The 19,450-nt window shown below is 41.5% G+C and overlaps 2 protein-coding genes across 2 annotated transcripts in view; both read right to left on the bottom strand.

Annotated features, from left to right (window-relative positions):
• Window positions 1-7,913, bottom strand: part of efhc2 (EF-hand domain (C-terminal) containing 2) — a 37,474-nt gene extending 29,561 nt beyond the window's left edge. The window contains exons 1-3 of the mRNA XM_088352883.1: window positions 7,792-7,913; window positions 1,709-1,897; window positions 1,491-1,641 (exon numbers count right to left, since the gene is read on the bottom strand). Of these exons, the coding sequence (XP_088209009.1) occupies window positions 1,491-1,641; window positions 1,709-1,897; window positions 7,792-7,854 (403 nt within the window). The 5' untranslated portion in view covers window positions 7,855-7,913. The remainder of the gene's footprint in view (window positions 1-1,490; window positions 1,642-1,708; window positions 1,898-7,791) is intronic.
• A 1,942-nt stretch (window positions 7,914-9,855) lies between these two features.
• fundc1 (FUN14 domain containing 1) lies at window positions 9,856-19,413 on the bottom strand. Its single transcript, XM_088352925.1, has 5 exons — window positions 19,162-19,413; window positions 18,570-18,723; window positions 16,546-16,621; window positions 16,335-16,463; window positions 9,856-12,589 (listed from the first exon to the last, which is right to left on the bottom strand). Exons 1-5 carry the CDS (start codon window positions 19,178-19,180, stop codon window positions 12,512-12,514), a joined length of 456 nt encoding a protein of 151 aa, XP_088209051.1. The 5' UTR covers window positions 19,181-19,413; the 3' UTR covers window positions 9,856-12,511.
• Window positions 19,414-19,450: the final 37 nt, after the last annotated feature.

Below are 19,450 nucleotides of genomic sequence, written 5' to 3'. Positions count from 1 at the left end.
TTGCATACTCTGCAACCAATCAAAAGCCTGCATCGAATAACTTCGTGCTCCCGGACTTTCCCGAGCATTATAAGGTCGTGTAATTGCATATCATTCTCAAAAGTAGATGCACAGAGAACACAAGAATAATGGAGAAGTGGTTAGGAATCAAGCCAAAACCTCAGCTCCAGAAGAAAGATTCAAAAGAAGCTAACAAAATTGATGACGCTACAAAACGTAAACGTACATTAAAAGCATCGTGGAAAGAGGAGTTCGCGTGGCTTGGAGCAGACGACAACGATGCGATGGCGATGTCATACCCATGCAATAAGTAGACTTATAATAAACTTAATTTTGAAGTTTTGTTCTGTTATATATTCTGATGATCAATCATTAATACTTTCCAACAATGTTTCTTTTGCGATGAGTTGTCTTATTGCGTTTCAAGTTGCGAAAAATGGGGCGGGCAACTTTATGGCTGGGCAGGTAACTTTTCAGAGTTGTCTGCCCTGGTGTCCGCTAACTTTTTCTCATCAGTTTAAGACAGTGGATAAAGTAAGAAAAAAAGCACCCCGAAGCATAATGCTGCCAACTCTGTGCCTCACTCTAAATAATGTAATATATATATATATATCTATATATATATATATTTTTTAGCCAATAGTTTTAATATCTGTTTTATTTCATTTATTTTCTTTTTTTGCAACAACATACACCCCCTGGCAAAAATTATGGAATCATCAGTCTTGGAAAAGTACTCACTCAGAATTTTGATCGTGGAAGAAACTCAGATAAAAAGCATGAAGAAATAATAAAGTTATTCACAAGTGCAACTCCCCGCAATTTCCTTTCTTTTCGTCTTGGTGTGCATTTTCTCTTTTCAAGACATATGGCCTTTAGTTGTTTGTTTTGACGCCTACATGTCTTCCTTGCCCTACCAGTACTCTTGACTTTAAAAACGTTTGCATGCTGTTTGTAATTGGTCCTAATCTTCAATACAGCTGACTGTAAACAGCCCACATCTTTGGCAACCATACGAGTAGAGTTACCTTCTTCAACAAGTTTAACAATCCTGTCTTTGGTCTCGAGAGACATCTCTCTTGTTGGAGCCACTATTCTTGCCAAATAAATTAGAACTTCAACATAACTAACAACCCACTTAGTCCATAAATGCACTTTTTTACCTGCTGACTAAAGCAGACTTCATCTAAGCCAGGTACCCAATTAAGGAAAGGAGATTGACTGGGTGTGTCCTTATTTTCTACTCAAAATGCACTGATTCCGATTTTTTCCCATCAGAATTAAGTGATTCCATATTTATTTCCCTACACTTTCTCACTAAAAGTTAAATTTGCTGACCATTGCAATGTTTTTTCTTCGTTTCTTTTAGTGTTTCTGAATGTCAAGGAGTTGCACTTTGGAAAGACCTTTTGATTGCTTCATGTTCTTAAAAGACTGCACAGGTTACAATGACACCATTCCCCGATCTTATATTACCAACATGGGGTCACCTTGAGGAATTCCACTGTTTTTGTATTCAGGCTCAACCACCTGGATGGTATCATCTTCTAGGTAGAAGTAGATTTTACACTGCCGGATTCTATTCCTTTCTTTGGAGGCCTCTGGCACCGCTTCTTGGAAGTACGCCTCAAAACACAACACCTGCGCAGTGGAAATCATTTGAGTTTCATTCGTAGAAACCAGTGAGATGTAAATCAAGTCATCACACCTTTTTGTCAAATGCAACCCATGGTGGCAAACCACCGGTTGCAGTTTTGGGATAGATGGAAGATTTTGGTCTCAGCCTCTGTCCCAGCAACAGATCACCACCGATGCCCGGCTTTTCAGTTCCAGAAAGCAGAGGCACGCCGCTCGAGTAGTCAAAATGTTGGGATTTGTGGAACTTCTCCTTCAGCAACTGTAACATTCACAAATATAGATAATGGACAAAACTTTGAGAAAGTACCCAGAAAAAAAGGTTTATGGCTTGTGACTCCCATCCAGAAGACCAGACTGCGCTGGTTAATGGCTCCGAAGATAAGATCTGCAACTGTCAGGACCCAGAAAGGAATCTCGGACTCAAATGCGTACGTTGGAAAGGAATCTTTATTGATTAGTTAAGGGAGCTGGCTTAGGAAGCCGCTGTGCGTCGATCGCTCGTAGCGTTGGGGCGGGGCGTCAGTTCCGTGACAGGTAAGAGGAATCAAACTTCGCAGGCAGGTCGATGATCAGGGCAGGAGAGAAGTCGTAGCGAGGAGCGGAAAACAGGTCGAAACCGAAGGCAAGAATCAAAACAGAGTTGTCTTTAGTACTTGACGATCTGGCGTGAACACACAGGAACTCAGAGGTACGCTCGGACAAACTGGTCTGGGCGCTGACCGCTTAAGAACAGTACGGCAGCCAATCAGGGAGCGCGCTCCAGCGCGCCACACAACTGCCGCAGGTGTCTTCACTTTAGCAATCGTGACAGAACCCCCCCCTCAAGGGACGGCTCCAGAAGTCCCCAGAAAAAAAAAAAAAAACATCATCCGACAGGCAAGACAAGAAGGTCACAGGAAAAAACAGGCAATCCAATAGTAAATCCAAAAAATACGTCACCAAAAAACCCAAGGAACCTCACAGGAAGTCACCAGAACACCTCCGAGTGGACAGGACCCCATCGACAGCATCCGAAGGGACGGGAGGGGAAAGACCTGTGGGTAGAAGGGATGCAGTACCAGACCGTCGGGCACGCCCACGGTGTGGAACAGGCTGGTCCAAATTGAGGTGGTAGGTAGACTGGCGGGCAGGCTTCCTGGCAGACCAGTCTCGAGACACTCCGACGGATGAACTGTGGTGGCTGGCATACTGATGTCGAGAACGATGGAAACGCCGGCAGACGGACGGACGACGGTTGGACCGACGTCGGCGCTCCCTGACGGACATCTTGTCAGGCAGACATGCGGACGGAGGATCAGACAGGCAGACAGACTGACGTTGAGACTGGCGAACGGACGGACTGGACTGGCGGGCAGGAGAGCAGGACTGATGCGTCAGAAGACCGATGGGAACCTCAGCTGGATCCCGCGTTGCGGAAGGAGACCTGGAAAGGATAGGACGAGAGGTTGGGTGAAAACAGGTTTGTCGACATTCAACCCCCCACTCCAGGACCACCCCCGTTCGCCAGTCCAAGTGAGGGTTGTGCTTGACCAGCCACGGCTGTCCCAGGACGAGTGGTTGGCCGGGGGAGGGAAGCAGGTGGAAACTAATCCACTCGCGGTGGTTCCCAGAAAGTTTCATCTCCACCGGCTCTGTAATTTGTGTTACCATGCCCAACAAATGCCCATCCAGGGCTTGGGCCGGAACTGGGGTTGGAAGGGGAATGCTTCTTATTCCCATACTCTGGGCGAAGGCCACGTCCAGCATGTTGACCTCCGCGCCTGAGTCCACAAGGGCGGACAGGGACTGGGTAGACCCGTAACTCTGAAGGTGCACCTGGAGCCTTGGCCTTCTGGTCCGGGATATCGGGGTGTGGACAGAGCCCAACCGGATGACCCCAATCGTACGGTGAGATCCCCCTTTTACCGGACAGGTCGATGCCCGGTGCCCTTGCCCCCCGCAGTACAGACAGAGGCCGGCAGAGAGTCGGTGCTGACGCTCCTCGACTGACAATGTCAAACCATCCACCTCCATAGCCTCAGGGGGGTCCAAAGGAGTCGCGGGTGGTTGATGGACCTTCGAGCCGTTGACCCTTTCGGATGAGCAGGGAGCTGGGTAGTTCTGGTAGCCTCTCTCACGGCGTCTCGCCTGCACCCGACTGTCGATCCGGGCGGTCAGATCAATTGCCTCGTCAAGCGTTGCTGGGGGAGCGTGGGACACCAATTCGTCCTTTATGTAGCACGCTAAACTGTGGAGGTAGGCGTCGACCAGCGCCTCCTCATTCCAATGGCTTTGGGCCGCCAGCGTCCTGAAGTCGATTGCATAGTCTGCAATGGAACGTTTTCCCTGGCGAATATTCATGATCGAACGGGAGGCATCAGCAGTCGAGGAACCAGAGGCGAAAACCTTGGTCATTTCTTGGGCCAGGAGCCTAAACGAGGTGCATGCCACCGCCCCTCGTTCATATGCAGCCGTTCCCCAAAGGCGGGCTCTCCCAGACAAGTGATTTATCACAAAGGCCACTTTCGCTTCTTCGGATCTGAAATTGCGAGGCTGGAGATCAAATATCAGACGACAATTAACAAGGAAGGGGCGGATTTGAGCAGGATCTCCATTGAATTTCTCGGGCGTGCCCACTCGTGGCTCCGCCGTGTCGATGGCGGGAAAATTCACGAGTGGAGGGGGCGGGGCTTGTGGCGGCACAGCTTGCGGAGCTTCTCCAGGAGGAGGAGCCGCTGCGTGCAGCTGAAGGGCGAGCGACTCTGGGAGGGCGTCCAACCTTGCTTGCTGGTGCTGCAACACTTCGTGTTGTTGCCGGACAAGTCGAAGAATGGCGGACACGTCACTCGACAACCTTCGGAGCTCCACCTCGGTTCGGTGCGAACGTGCCATGGCTCCCTTCACTGATCGGTGCGTGAAACACGTAGCTGAGTCCTATTTCTGGTCCGAGCGTTCTGTCAGGACCCAGAAAGGAATCTCGGACTCAAATGCGTACGTTGGAAAGGAATCTTTATTGATTAGTTAAGGGAGCTGGCTTAGGAAGCCGCTGTGCGTCGATCGCTCGTAGCGTTGGGGCGGGGCGTCAGTTCCGTGACAGGTAAGAGGAATCAAACTTCGCAGGCAGGTCGATGATCAGGGCAGGAGAGAAGTCGTAGCGAGGAGCGGAAAACAGGTCGAAACCGAAGGCAAGAATCAAAACAGAGTTGTCTTTAGTACTTGACGATCTGGCGTGAACACACAGGAACTCAGAGGTACGCTCGGACAAACTGGTCTGGGCGCTGACCGCTTAAGAACAGTACGGCAGCCAATCAGGGAGCGCGCTCCAGCGCGCCACACAACTGCCGCAGGTGTCTTCACTTTAGCAATCGTGACAGCAACCTCAATGGAAGTTTTTAAATCCAGGCTTAAGACACACTTCTATTACAAAGCTTATGATTGATGCCCACCTCATATTCTGTATTGTCCTGTCTTTTTCCGACTGCTTGCCTGGTGGTGATACGAAGGAGGAGGACGGTTTGAGATGAGTCAGCGGACCAGCGTTTGACCTGAAGCATGTGAACGTCTGCATGAACCAGCTGGCAGAGATGGGAAGCTGCGTCGTGGCCGTCAAAGACTTTCTGGACTAGTTTACAGGCTGCGGGCGTCACTGCTGTCATGCACTTTCCGGACAAATATTCAACATGTTACCTAGTGTTTACTAGGTTTGTGTACTGTAATGCTAAATGTAATTCACCCTAGTCATCCTGAAAGGGGGATACCACTTGTGAGGTCCCTTCTCAAGGTTTGTCTTTTTCCTCACACTGAGGTTTTGAGGTGTTCCTTGCCCGCATGTTGGTTTTAAGATCAGGTCATTGTGTCATTGTAATCCTGTGCAGTCCTTCGAGACATTTTTGTGATTAAGGGCGTCATAAATAAATTTGACTTGACTTGACTTCACTTTTGACTGGAGGAGGGGGAAGATTCTCTGTATTACTACTCTAAATGTCAACTCAATTCATGTTTTTTTATATAGCCTTTAATCACAAAGAGTCTCAAAAGGCTGCAAGGATCAAAGACTATCGCAAACCACAGACTATCGCATCCCCTGATCTAAAAAGCTACATGAGGGCAAGGAAAAACTCAAAAACCTCAACATGAGGAAAATAAAGAAACATTGAGAAGGGACAGCACATGATGACCAGGCTGCAATGGATGTTGCAATAACAAATAATACACAGATATTCTCAACAGGAAATCTAGGTCATTCATAAGCTATAGAATAAAAGTATGTTTGAAGCCCAGATATAAAAAACTGAGGTTGCAGATCAAATCTCAGAGAGCAGAGCATTCCACAGTACCAGGTCCCGAATGGAAAACGCTCTTGAAACTGCCTATTTCTTCTTGGCTCTTGGGATCACTAGCAGACCAGCATTTTCGGAGCAAAGGCTCCGGACCGGAACATAGGGGGAAATTAAGTCTGAACGATATGAGTCCATGCATGATTTTGTATACTACCAACTGAACCTTAAAAACACATCTTTAGCTAACAGGGAGCCAATGCAGGTTAGCTAAATTATTATTTATATATAAATTATTTAAGTATGTGTGCGATTCAGAAATATATCAAGGGTTGGGTAGGGTTACTTTAACTGGATTACTTTCAATGACTTTTGGATGACTCCAATACCAAATATGCTAATAAAAGACAAAACAAACTAAATATGAATAAAATGATGACTCACAACACGTGGTAAGCTTTCTCTCCTGGCTTTGATCTCTGGCAAAACTAACATAAAATGCGACAGAAACAAAATGAAAATAAATCCAAACAGCTTGCCAACATCATTTTTGCCGTTCCATGTATTCCGTTACTCCCCAAGCCTGCACAAAATTGAGTCATTTTACTCCTATTTAGTTTCTTTTGTCTTTTATTAGCATATTTGGTATTGGAGTCATCCAAAAGTCATTGAAAGTAATCCAGTTAAAGTAATCCTACCCAACCCTGAATATATCCAGCTTGCGAGTAACTTACCTTATAAGGTAAAGCTCTTGAGTTGATGGGTGTCGGCTTGGTCTCACAAGCACAAAAATAAAGAATGATGATAACCATTTTAAATACAGATTCCAAATGAACATAGAAAAGTATAAGATCACATAAATCAAGGTTTTCTCTGGATCCCGAGAGGATGTTGTTTCTTAGTTGTATAATTCCCTTAACCAGTGATATCTTTGTTACATTTCTTTAATATGTTTCAGTATTACTGTAGTTGTGTTTTTGTATCATAGTACATTTTTTGGCTAAGGGCTGCCACCAGGCTCTACTTGCTCAAGACACACCACAGGAAATGGTGCACCTACAACCTTAGTGGTTGGGGGAAACACCTTGGTGTCCACCCACCTTGTACCGCTGTCGTGTTTTCGTATGAGTATTTTTGAAGTATTTTCATGGTATTTATTCAGTATTTTTAATAATACTTTAGTTGTATTTTTGTAGTATTTCTGCTGTAATAATTCTATGATAGTATTTTTGTATCATAGTATTAATGCAGTATTATTTTTCTTATCAGGATGAAGACGAAATAATATATGTTTTTGAAGCACAAAATTTGACATTAAGTTTTGCAGAAATATAGTTCTATTTTGTAGTATTTATGTAGTTATATTTTTGATGCAGACAAACCAATATTTTTTTATTATAATAGTACTGTATTTACTATTTACTATATATAATGTCCCTCCATCCTCCTTGTAGCTGCCATGCTAACGAAGATGAGTGGCTTTCTTTCCCGCTCCTTTCTTTGTGGGCTCATTCGGCGCCATTTTTGTTAGGCGGGCCGCATGAAAAAGCCTGACGGTCTCCATAGGGCCCGCGGCGCGTAGTTTGGCTACACCTGTTCTGAAGCTAAAATCATTATTCGAACTTCATTCGTTATATTTGAAAATATCAAGCTGATACGAGTAGGAAAGTTGAAATCTGGGTTTTCTTTTCTTTAATAAACTCAACTTTTTTTTTTAATTGCAGTGATACCCAAGGTGCTAATCTCTAAAGTTACATTTCACTACTTCCCTCAAATTTCTTGAATTACGTAAACAATTTTAAACATAATACGAACGTATATGAAAGTAGTCAAGACGAGGCGAAATTTAAACGTAATAAACGTCACGTTAAAACAAATAAAACATGGCAGTACTTACGTGAATATTTGGCGAAATTCCAGGTAGTAACGGTAACGCCATGGCGCCGGTTGTTTTGTCCATTCGACGCTAGAAACTCGAAAATATTTGAAGATAAAAATGTGCTTTCCCCGGTGCCCGGTAACACCCCGTGTTGATGGTTACCATGGCCACGTTGATAAGTTTCCAATAGCAGGCCCCTGCAAACAGGACGTGGCCACGAAAAAACTGGTCTCTAAGCCAGTGGTGTCAAACTCATTTTAGCTTGGGGGCCATATTGTAGATTAAATAGATAAAGAGAGAGAGACACACGCAAAGAGAGAGGAAAAAAAGGAGAGAAAGAGAAAGAAACGGAAATACAAAGAAATAAAGACAAAACAAGAGAGAAAATAGTGCAAAAGAGGGAAAAAAAGAGAAAGACAAAAAACAGAGAGTGCAAAAGAAAGAAAAAGGTCAAATAGGGGGAAAAAAGATAGAAAAAAGACAGAAAGAAAATAAGATAGAACAGGAGAAAGAGAACATAGAAATTGAAAGAACCAAGAACAAAAGTGAGAGAAAAAAAGACAAGAAAGTTGAAAAGAGACATAGAAAAGTCAAAATGAAAAAGAGACATAGAAAGAGACAAAGAAAAGACAAAATGGGAGACGGATAGAGAAACTGAGAAAATAGAATGAAAGGGAGACAGACAGAAACGAGAGAGTGAAAGAGAAAGGAAAAGGTCAAACAAGGAAAACATAAAGAAAGAAAATATGAGAAAAAGAGAAAGCGAACATAGAAATTGAGAGAGAACCAAGAACAAAAGAGAGAACAAAAGTGAGAGAGACAAGACAAGAGAGTGGAAATGAGACAGAGAAAAGACAGAATGAAAAAGAGATGTAGAGAAAGAAAAGAGAAAATGGGAGAGAGAAAGAGAAACTGAGAAGAAAGAAAGAAAGGGAGACACAGAGACAGAAACAAGAGAGTAAGAGAAAGGAAAAGGTGAAATAGAGGAAAAAAAGACAGACAGAAAACAAGAGAGAGCGAGAGAACATAGAAAGTGAAAGAAAGAACAGGGAACAAAGAAGAAAGAAAAGACAAGAGAGTGGAAAAGAGACTGGGAAACACTATGAAAAAGAAACAGAGAAAGAGAAAAGAGAGAAAATGAGAGATGGAAAGAGAAACACAGAAAAGAGAAAGAAAGGGAAAAGAGATGGTGAAAGAGGAAAAATAGAAAGGGAGAAAGGTTAAGACAGAAAAAGATGGAGGGTGAAAAAATGAAAAGGAGATAGAAAAAGAGAAAGATAGAATGAGAGAAAGAGTGAAAAAGAAGAGAAAGTAAGTCCAGTTGCTTTTGCTATAGGTGCCTGGCTTTGTCAACATCAAGTGGATACATTTCAAACTGCAGCTGATTTTTCTATTATCCTTCCTGGGTTTTCTCTCACAGGCCAAATTATAAACCTTGCCAGGCTTAAGATGGCCCACGGGCCGCATGCTTGACACCTATGCTCTAATAAAAGAACAGAAAAAATATCAACACGTGGTCATTTAGTCATTTAAAAGAAAAAAAAAATCACATTACCAGACCCAGGGTTTTTTAAGGCCAAATTCAAGCACTTTTAAAGAGGCAGTGAGTAAATCCCAAACGTATTAATTGATCTAAACAATTGGTGTGTTGGGTAATATGTAGCTTACATTTTCAGTTACAGGAAGTTCTTCCCATGACAATTTACTGCTGAGAAACGCTACCTTAATTTTTTTGCATAATCCTTGTATTAGGTTTAGGTGTAGTATCCACCTGTCTTCTTGGGCGCAACTTAAAAGGGGCGATAAAAACTCATGCCAGAAGCCGTTAATCACGACGGGAGAAATGCAACGGCAAAGCAACGCACCCGGAGAGCAGTGTCGGCATCATTTTTAGCAGTTGAGAAACAGGGCAACACATTCAAGCATTTACAAGCACTTCATCCAAAATTCAATAACTTTCCAATCCTTGAAAAAACAATAAAATTCAAGCATTTTTAAGGATTTCAAGCACCTGTATAAACCCTGTCATTGAATCGTTGCCCGACTAATAAACCGCACAGCAGGAAATAACATACCCAATACTCGAGTACTTTCACTTTATTCATCAAACATGAAGCACTTCATAAAGCAGTATTTTATTACTACAGATAATTTAAAACGCAAAAACTGAAGGACAACGTTAAGTGCATGACAAAAATCAAATCAAATGAAATAAAAACTGGTGTAACAATGCACTCCATAATTATTCTAATTTTGATATACACGATAGAAAACAGCCGGTGACAATAGTTGATAATATATTGTAATGTTATATCGTTTCCCCCTTAGTATCTGTATCATGGGAGTACTCGACGCGATGGTCCTCAGCTTTTATCATTTTTTCTTTTATCATTTTTACATGAGCTCACATGATGAACATATTACCGTATTTTCCAGACTGTATGTCGCTCCGGAGTACAAGTCGTTTTGGAGAGGACATCTTTGGGCGTCGCCCCTAAATATACGCAGAGACAGAAATATGGCGGAAAGGGAACGTCCTCTATTCAGCAACATTCATTCAAGCCACGTTTAAAATTCGTCCAGGAAACGCTGGGTTTTATACTGGGTTCAACAAAATCACGTAAAAGTATTTTTTCTCAGAATCCAAAGTGTTTTTTCCGGCCTCGGCTCGCTTAGTCAACAACTTGTGATATCTTGTAACAACATTAGCTCATAAAATCCTGCCAGATGTATGTTGTCAGCTCAAAGCTGATTTACAGTTAATCCACAACAGTCGCACCACCAAGAAAACGCGCTATTAAAAAGGAAAAAAGCTAGGAGTCACACCTGGAGTATAAGTTCGTTTTGGGGGGGAATTTACTTGATAAAACCCAACACCAAAAACATACAGGTCATCTTGAAAGGCAATTTAGAAAAAATGTAAAGAAAATGCTCGTCACTCGTGAGAGCGTGACTAAAACGACTTGGTATCTCATTTTTGGCCAATGTATTAGGACAGTGAGACACAGAGCATTTGCACCTCGTATAGAAATCACCTTTGAGCAAGTTGAAAATATTTACAGACGCTCCCCTACTTACGAACATTCGAGTAACGAATAACGGTACATACAAACATTTTTCCGGGTTGTCGAAAAATATCCGGATATTACTGTAAGTCAGATTGTGTATTCTGTTCACCTTTTTCGGAGAAATGTAGTGCTTCTTTCCGCCGCTACCGAAAAAGAAATCAGTCTTCCTAGTTTGTGTGTAAACATACTATATTGTATCTCCAGCGCGCGAAGAACTTTGATATTTTTATTGTTTAATATCTCCTGCATCCATTCAATACGATTGGTGTAAAGTGTAAAGAAGAGGCGAGCAGTTTCATTTGAAATGAAAGTGGAAAAAGAAAGCTTGATGCGGTTGAGAAAACGGTTGGATTGCTTTTTTTCGGCTACCTTTTTACCACAAAGGAGGAAGTCGCCTAACTCTTGAAGCCAATCTTCCAAAAGTAAGTTGAACTTCACTTGATTTATCTTAATAGAGGATATTATTTCATGAAATGATAATTTTTAAGTACAAAACAATACAGGATATCTATACAAACCTTAAACATCCAAAACACAGCACTGAAGCAACTTACAAACAAATTCAACATACGAACAATCGTTCGGAACCTATCTCCTTCGTAAGTAGGGGAGCGTTTGTATGTTGGCAAAATAAAGCCTTATCTTCTGAACATTTGTGTCCCAAATGGTAAGAAAATTTTGCCCAAGTAACTATTTTCTCTCACTTGCTCAAAAGTGTTTTTCTACAAGGTTCAAATGCTCAATGCGGTACTATTCTATTACAATTCCACCAAAAATGAGATTCAAAGTCATTTTAGTAACGTTTTTATAAGCGGCGTATGCTTGGGGCCAAATTCATGCGGGGGGCCGGGCACATTTTTTTTGGCACAACATGGCAAGGTTGAAACTAACACAGGCTTAGAGCGCCCTCTTGCGGTTTGGTGTGAAAATAACATGTAAAATAGTATACCGATGATACCAATTTAAAACTCAATGATCCATCCATCCATTATCTGCACCGCTTATCTTCAGTAGGGTCGCGGGGGTGCTGGAGCCCATCCCAGCTATCTTTGGGCAGTGGGCAGGGGACACCCTGAACTGGTTGCCAGCCAGTCGCAGAGCACACAGGGACAGACAATTTGCTCGCTCATTCACACCTAGGGACAATTTTGACTAGCCAATCATCCTGACACGCATGTTTTTGGAATGTGGGAGGAAACCCACGCAAGCACGGGGAGAACATGCAAACTCCACACGGGGAGGTTGCGGTCGCTGGACTTGAATCCTGCACTTCAGCACCGTGGGCCTGCGCTCCAACCACCCATCCACCGTGCCACCAAACTCAATGATATAATGCGTTAACAATGCCACATACAAGTTGCCCCAGAGTATAAGTCGCAACTAAGCAAAAACTGCGACCTATACTCCAGAAAATACGGTAATTACTGTAGCTGAAACAAGTGCAATGATTTCCCCTGGCACATAAGTGTATTCGCGCGAAGCAAAAGTGCGCCCATAAATTTCGGTACAGCAACTTTACATTAGGGAGCAAAAGGGGTTTTGGCCGTTTACAGAGAAGACTGCTACAAGGATTACTGGAAACACGCCGTCAGCGCATTGAACATCCACCGGGCAACAGCTTATCCCTTTTCCCGACGCGTCAAAACCTTAAGGAGTGTTCGGCCCTTGGTCTAGGACGCCAGGCCGAGCAGGAAGCCTCCGACGAAGCCGCTCGTCACCACAATGTTTTTCTTCACAAACTCTGTGGACTGAAAAGAGTGACGGTTATTAGATTTGAGTCATGAGGTGTGGACTGGAGAGTGACAGGTAATAGTTTCAGGGTTCGTACACCTTTTTCATGCCCAAACCGAGCACTCTTTAAGGATCTTTGAATTCAGATTCAGATATACTTTATTATCATTCTCGTACACGTGTATACAGAACGAAATGTCGATACATCTGACCCGCACAGTTTCCTTGAATGTACAGATATAAATAAAATGTTGTATTGAGTTGGAGCATTGAAGTACTAATAATATACGAAATAATTATAGCTATGTATAGTATTATACAGTAGTGCAAAGAGTGCAAGAGGAGCAGATAACCAGAAGTACAAAATCAAATTTCCAATCGCATTTTGCAGATCACTACTATATTTGTGATTTTCAATCGTAAGTGTGCATTTATCAAGACATATGGTTTATCTGTTTCTGACACTCATTACAAAAAGTTAGCGGACAAGTTGCCTGCCCAGCCATAAAGTTGCCTGCCCCATTTTTCACAACTTGAAACACAATAAGACGACTCATCGCAAAAAAAAACAATTGTTGCAAAGTATTAAGGATTGATAATCAGAATATATAAACAGAACAACACTTTAAAATTAAGTTTATTATGAATCTACTTATGACAATCATTGCATGTATATGACATCGCTGTTTTCCATCTGCCATGCATATGTACCTGTATTGACTCATCTTCATTCATGTAATATTTGCGTTGCGTCGTCTGCTACAAGCCACGTGAACTCCTCTTTCCACGATGCTTCTAATGTACGTTTACGTTTTGTAGCGTCATCAATTTTGTTAGCTTCTTTTGAATCTTCTGGGGCTGAGGTTTCGGCTTGATTCCTAACCACTTCTCCATTTTTTTGTGTTCTCTGTACGTCTACTTTGGAAAATGATATGCAAATGCACAACCTTATAAAGCTCGGGAGAGGTCGGAAGCACCAAGTTATTCGATGCAGGCTTCTAAACGGCCGCCGAGTATGCAAATTGCCAAACGAATTGAAATTCCGAAATTTCCAAACCGAAGCAAGATTTCAATTTTTTTTTTCTTGAAATAGTTGTCGGGCACCCGGGCGGAGACCTTTTGTAAGTTGAACGCACGACGTAAAAGATGCACGCCCCGGGCCGGTGGGCAATTTAGCAAAATCAGGAAGGTCTCTCAATCGTCAATTAGATGTTGACGCCTGCACTGCAAGAATGAATGGGCCTGGAGAAAGAACGTTTGAGTCTGTTACATATTCACCCTCCTAAATGAATGGCTAGCTACTTCCTGGTTCAGCATATTTGCACATCTTCATTCGCGGGAAATCAGGAAATATTTTATGTAAATAGTTATCAAAACCTATACTGAAAAGTTAAGGTATGGGAAGCAATTGTCACTGCTCTTGAACTCAAAATTAAAGGACATTGGATGCACTGTGCACTCAACTTGTGATGAGTTTCTGCTTTTTGAGGCAATTATGTTAATTATGTTTGATCTGCTTGACCTGGGTTATAAAACACAAGTTCACTGTATTAGCTTCGGTCGTGTATTCTGCATTCTGAATGTTTCTTTTCAGCCGTTTACTGTAAGTGTCCGTTCACATTAGTTAAATGATATGCAATAAGTAACCGTTTTCTTAGCGACAGTAGCTTGCAGAGAAAGTTAATGGTTACAATGCATTAACTAGTAACTATACTGTCCATGCTACTTGATTCATCCTGAAGGCAACACAACCAGGAAGTAGATGTTTTTTTTTTATATACTTTAATACAACTCAAGTAAATAAAATCAAAGCACTTCATTAAATCAACATATAATTTACGATATCCAAAATACTCACACCCAAAAATAAATAAGTAAAATAAATAAACCTAACTGTTTGGAATAAAAAAAGAAACGTGTACAAAAATTAAACAACCCGGAAGTAAACGTGTCCGAGCAGCAGCCTCACATTGACACCCACACTATGCCACAGGTATGGTTTCTTTCTTCTTTTTTATAATAATTATTAGTCTATATCTCAGATCTATCTTTTTATTAGGGTGCAAGACTTTAGAAAGAACCTTGAGATTTTTCAGACCAGTATTCAATTTTGATGCGACCCAATTTTAAAAGAAAAGTGCTAGTTTTGTTTTTTTGTCATTACTTCATCATAGTGACATGCCTTAAGAAAACAGAGCCCTCTTTTAAGGAGCTGTTAGGGTTGCGGTGGTTGTGTGGCATAGTGTGCTGCTTGCAAATTGCCCACGCCTTTATTGACTAGTGCAGTTAAAACTTGTCCCTTGATTGCCAAGCGCCGTTAAAACCTGAACTGTGACAATTCGGGTTGGCCAAACACTCTGTTGCTCAAATAACAAGGGGGAAATGAAACAACCATGGAATTATAAATCCTTGAAAAACTGCAGTGTCTTGTGATTACACAATCATACTACGTCAAATCGCAATATTGACAAGAGATTTCGGTTAATTTTAGCTAACCTGCATTGGCTTCCTGTTAGCTTAAGATGTGATTTTAAGGTTCTGTTGGTAGTATACAAAATCATGCAAGGACTTGGTCCTTCATATCTTTCAGATTACATTTCGCCCTATGTTCTGGTCCGGAGCCTTCGCTCTGAAAACACTGGTCTACTAGTGATCCCAGGAGCCAAGAAGAGATCCGCAGGTTCGAGAGCATTCTCCGTTCGGGCCCCGGTCCTGTGGAATGCTCTTCCCCCTGAGATTTTTTTATCTGCAACCTCAGTGGAACTGTCTAAATCTAGGCTTAAAACACAATTATATTCTATAGCATAGGAATAACCTATATTTTATGTTGAATATATCTGTGTATTATTTGTTATTGCAACATCCATTGCAGCCTGGTCATCCTGGAAGGGGGATGACCTCATGTGCGCTCCCTTCGCAAGGTTTCTTCATTTTCCTCATGTTGAGGTTTTTGAGTTTTTCCTTGCCCTCATGTAGGTTTTAGATCAGGGGATGGTGTCATAATAGTGTATGGTTTGCAATAATCTGGGGTCTGTGCAGCCCTTTGAGACTCTTTGTGATTAAGGGCTATACAAATAAACATGACTAAAACTGTATACTATGGTCATATGCTGGACATGCAAATACTTATTGGATATAAGAGATATCATTAAGAAAGATCAGAAGTTTCTAATGTGGTGCCTCCAAAGGACAGGTGAAGTGCCCGCGGGATTGTTCTGAAAATAGCTCACCAGTTCTCGGTCATTGTGATTTTCTGATAAAAGTATTTTTGCAAGTAGTGGTTGACCAGCTCGATTTAACCCTACTTCCGATAATTAACCTGGTAGTAACATTAAAAAACATAGTAATAACAAGTTATTTTGGAAATTCATACCAAAGTGCGTGTCCTTGGCACTAATCCGTAACAAAAAAAATTAGCTCTCAGCTCGAAAATGGTTGGAGACCCCTGAGATAGAGCATAGTTTGGGAACAAGCGCTCAAGCTTGAGAGACTCCGTGAGCTATATTTATCTTATCGGATTTTACATTGTTAATCATACACTGCAGTGAAGGGCATGATTCTGGTTAAAGATTCGAGGGTTATGTTAAGAAGATCTGCATTCAAATATTACAAAACCATTGCGACACTCTTAGGTAATACAAACCTCAAGCTGAGCACAGTTTACTGCAAAGTTGCTCCATCAATTTAGCAAGTGAACCGAATGAATAGGAACCATTTTAAAGCTGATCCTATTCTGTGTAAATGTACATCAAACAAACTCACCCTCTCAACTAACGTGTTCAGTTCTGGGCCTGCTTGGCCGGTGTTTTTCTTGATCTGCTTTTTGGCTTTGTTTACGTCCTTCTCGACTCTCTTCCAATCCACTTGGATGTAGCCGCTGTTGTTTGCTATCTAGGGATAGACAATCGGGAAAATGCGTTCCTTGTTGTTTCAATGAAAGGCGCAATGATTGAACACATGAATGGAAGAATACCTGTAACAAAAGAAGTCCTCCACCCACAGCAGTGGCAGCTACTTTGCCAACTTTTTGGAAGAGATAGCCTGCACACCTGACAAGAAGCACAGGAAAAAGCACATGTGCTTTTATTCTCATATGAGTAAATAATAATAATAATAATAATAATAATAATAATTTCCTTTGTATTGTCATTCTTTGTAACAATGTACACAGAACGAAATGTCGATACACCTGACCCGTTGTAGCGAGTCGATGCAGCCGCAGCCAACAGAGGGCGCCGCCATTATACCAATTAGGTATGACTCGGCCGAGGCGCGAACCAGCGACCTCCCAGTCTCAAAGCGGGCACACTACCATCTAGGCTACAACGATTGTAAGATGTAAGTACCAGCTACTTGCATAAGGCACAATAAGAAATATCAGACAACTCGTTTCAATATAAGGGCAGAAACCCCTCCCATTGCATCACACCCGGTCTTACTAGTTACCAATTATTGCCAAATGTTTCAGTTACTGTTCTGATGCAACCTCAAAATGTGTAACATTATTTCAACAACCTGATGACGTCATTCGGCATCAATAAGAAAAATATGGCAAAAATAATTTGGTAAATGGAATATTCGATCACGTGTTATTCCTAATTACATTTGTTCTACATTGTCGTAAAGCTAAATAGTTCTGCTTAATTTAAACCAAAAAGACATATTACAAATAATAATGATTCCATTAGAAAGTTATTGCTAAATATTTGTTCATATGCATTCAATCACAGACAATTTTTGAGGGCTATTTTATGCTCACGATACAGACATTGAGCAACCATTTTGTTCATGGACAGCCTAATAAATCTGAATATTGCCAATAGATTTGGCATCCCCAATTCAAATATGGAAAAGTTGGACAAAAGACATCCCAGAGTTTGTTGGAAACCTGGTGTGTTTAAAACAACACTGGGTTCTTAATGTGCTTGTAATGTGAACTAAAGGATATCTTTCCTGTTAGGTGAAAGAGAACGTTTTATTTTTGCTTAAAGGTGGTGTATGCAATTTGAATATTCTACTTGCTGACGCCATCTTCTGGCTGAAATCTTTTTTGCAAGTGCTACAGTTGCAACATGCAGGTGTAACAGAGTTGAAATTTGATTGTTTTGAGTTATTGGGGAATTCTCACAAAATCTGTGTTTTTGTTGCATCACTGTTAAAACTGTGGTATCGCATTCATTTGTTAAGCCATGGACGCGTGCAACTGTCTTTCTCGTTTGGCACTTTATGGGCTTCTGAGCTTGCCGTACCCTCAGCTATATTACCCTGCGCTGAAGGTAAGCTGTGCCCAACATCAGTTTGTGTAAAAGTTCATATTTTGCTAAATATATGAGCTGCTTTCACAAACTATTTTTGTATATAAATGTATATAAGTTGTGCTAAATGATGCATAAAAAAGCACTAATTAAAAGTAATGCAGCTTGAAATGATGATTACTGTGATGCAGAATGTTTCAATGAGTGATGTTCTGTTTTTGTATTTTTGTTAATGTTTTAGATGTATGCAGTCGTGCACAGACACCCTTACTTATTTGTATTATTTATTGAATGCAGGTACGTGGGAAAACTATGTTCATTGTTATTATTAAGGTTTCACGATCAATGTGCTCGCATGTTGTTTGCTTGGCATACCTTCAGCTCAATCACCTTGTGCTGAAAATGTATGCAGTCGTGCACAGACGCCCTGACTTATTTGTATTGTTTATTGAATGCAGGCAATAAACCGAGTGACTGTGAACCATTGTGTCGCGCATGATTGAGGCTCGTTACACAAGCATGTGAAATTCTTAGATCCGCTCAAATAAAATCTTTCTTTTTCATCTTTTTGGGAGGTTTGGTATTCGGACTGTATTTGAAACAGACTTCTTACTTTCACCACTTTCATTTCACGCAATAACCACGACCCCGCGCAACGTTATATTCCAACTAGCTGTGTGTTCTACAAAGTCAAAATTAGCAGTGATAATGAGTAAAAGAATCACAGGAATGTTTCGATTACCATCCGCTTGCTCCTCCTATCGCTATCTGTGTGGCCACGGAGTATTTCTCTGCTAATGGGCCCGATGTCTTTCCAAACATTCGTTTCCACCATGGCTGTCGTTTGGCGTACTCTGTCAGATCGACGACCTTGTCGTAGATCTCTTCTTCCAGATCTACAAAAATGAATGACAAATACAAAAAAAAACAATCAGCACCTCGAGGATCTGACTGTAACGATCACGACACAGTAGTTTCAAAGACTTTTGAAGCTTGTGTCTTTATGGCGTCACTGCAAAGAACCGTGACGTTATCACTTATTTATAAACAAATGTTGTAATTAAAAAATATATATATTACACTGAAGACCAGTCTTAAATTGAAAAGGTTTGCGATGTACTGGTACATAATTACACAGTATGCCAAAAGAGACCCGGCTAGAAAGTTAGCAAATGCTCGCGTCCTTATTGCAAACACAACATGTTGATATTTACATAAAGGTATAAAAAAACTAATGATTCAGTATAGAATAAAGTCATTATAATTTCCTATAAAAGCCGAATTTTCACGTGTAATCGCAAAAAGATGAGAAACTAGCTAGGCAGCTCGCTTACCCTTGTTGCGCTTCGCCATTTTGGATCCTCAGTTGCCTTCACGTCCGTTGTCAGTTGGACTACTTTTGACATTCACGGGGTGAATAAAGGAGCCGGGGCTGCTTTTTGAGACACATACAGAGTATTAGTCCGATTTTAATAATTGGCTTGTCAGATAAGTTGAGTTGTTTTGTTAGTATTGACAAGAATCGGGTCAAAAGAACAGAGCAAATACTTTGTTAAACATCACAAGTCCCAAATTTTGGGATGGCGTCACACCTGACGTCACATAAAAACCGAGGTGAATTGT

The sequence above is a fragment of the Urocampus carinirostris genome, chromosome 14 (genome assembly GCF_059441175.1).
Source record: "Urocampus carinirostris isolate Australia breed hairy pipefish chromosome 14, RoL_Ucar_1.0, whole genome shotgun sequence".
NCBI classification, from domain to species: Eukaryota; Metazoa; Chordata; class Actinopteri; order Syngnathiformes; family Syngnathidae; genus Urocampus; species Urocampus carinirostris.
Note: the sequence above shows the minus strand (reverse complement) of the source record. Positions and strands in the feature narration are given on the sequence as shown.

What these genes read in the sequence shown, in the direction of transcription:
- fundc1 (XM_088352925.1), bottom strand. An exon ending in ATAGGAGGAGCAAGCGGATG is followed by an intron (nt 16,622 to 18,569) that starts GTAATCGAAACA and finishes GCTTCTTGTCAG; the next exon opens with GTGTGCAGGCTATCTCTTCC. An exon ending in GAGGACTTCTTTTGTTACAG is followed by an intron (nt 16,464 to 16,545) that starts GTATTCTTCCAT and finishes GTCTATCCCTAG; the next exon opens with ATAGCAAACAACAGCGGCTA.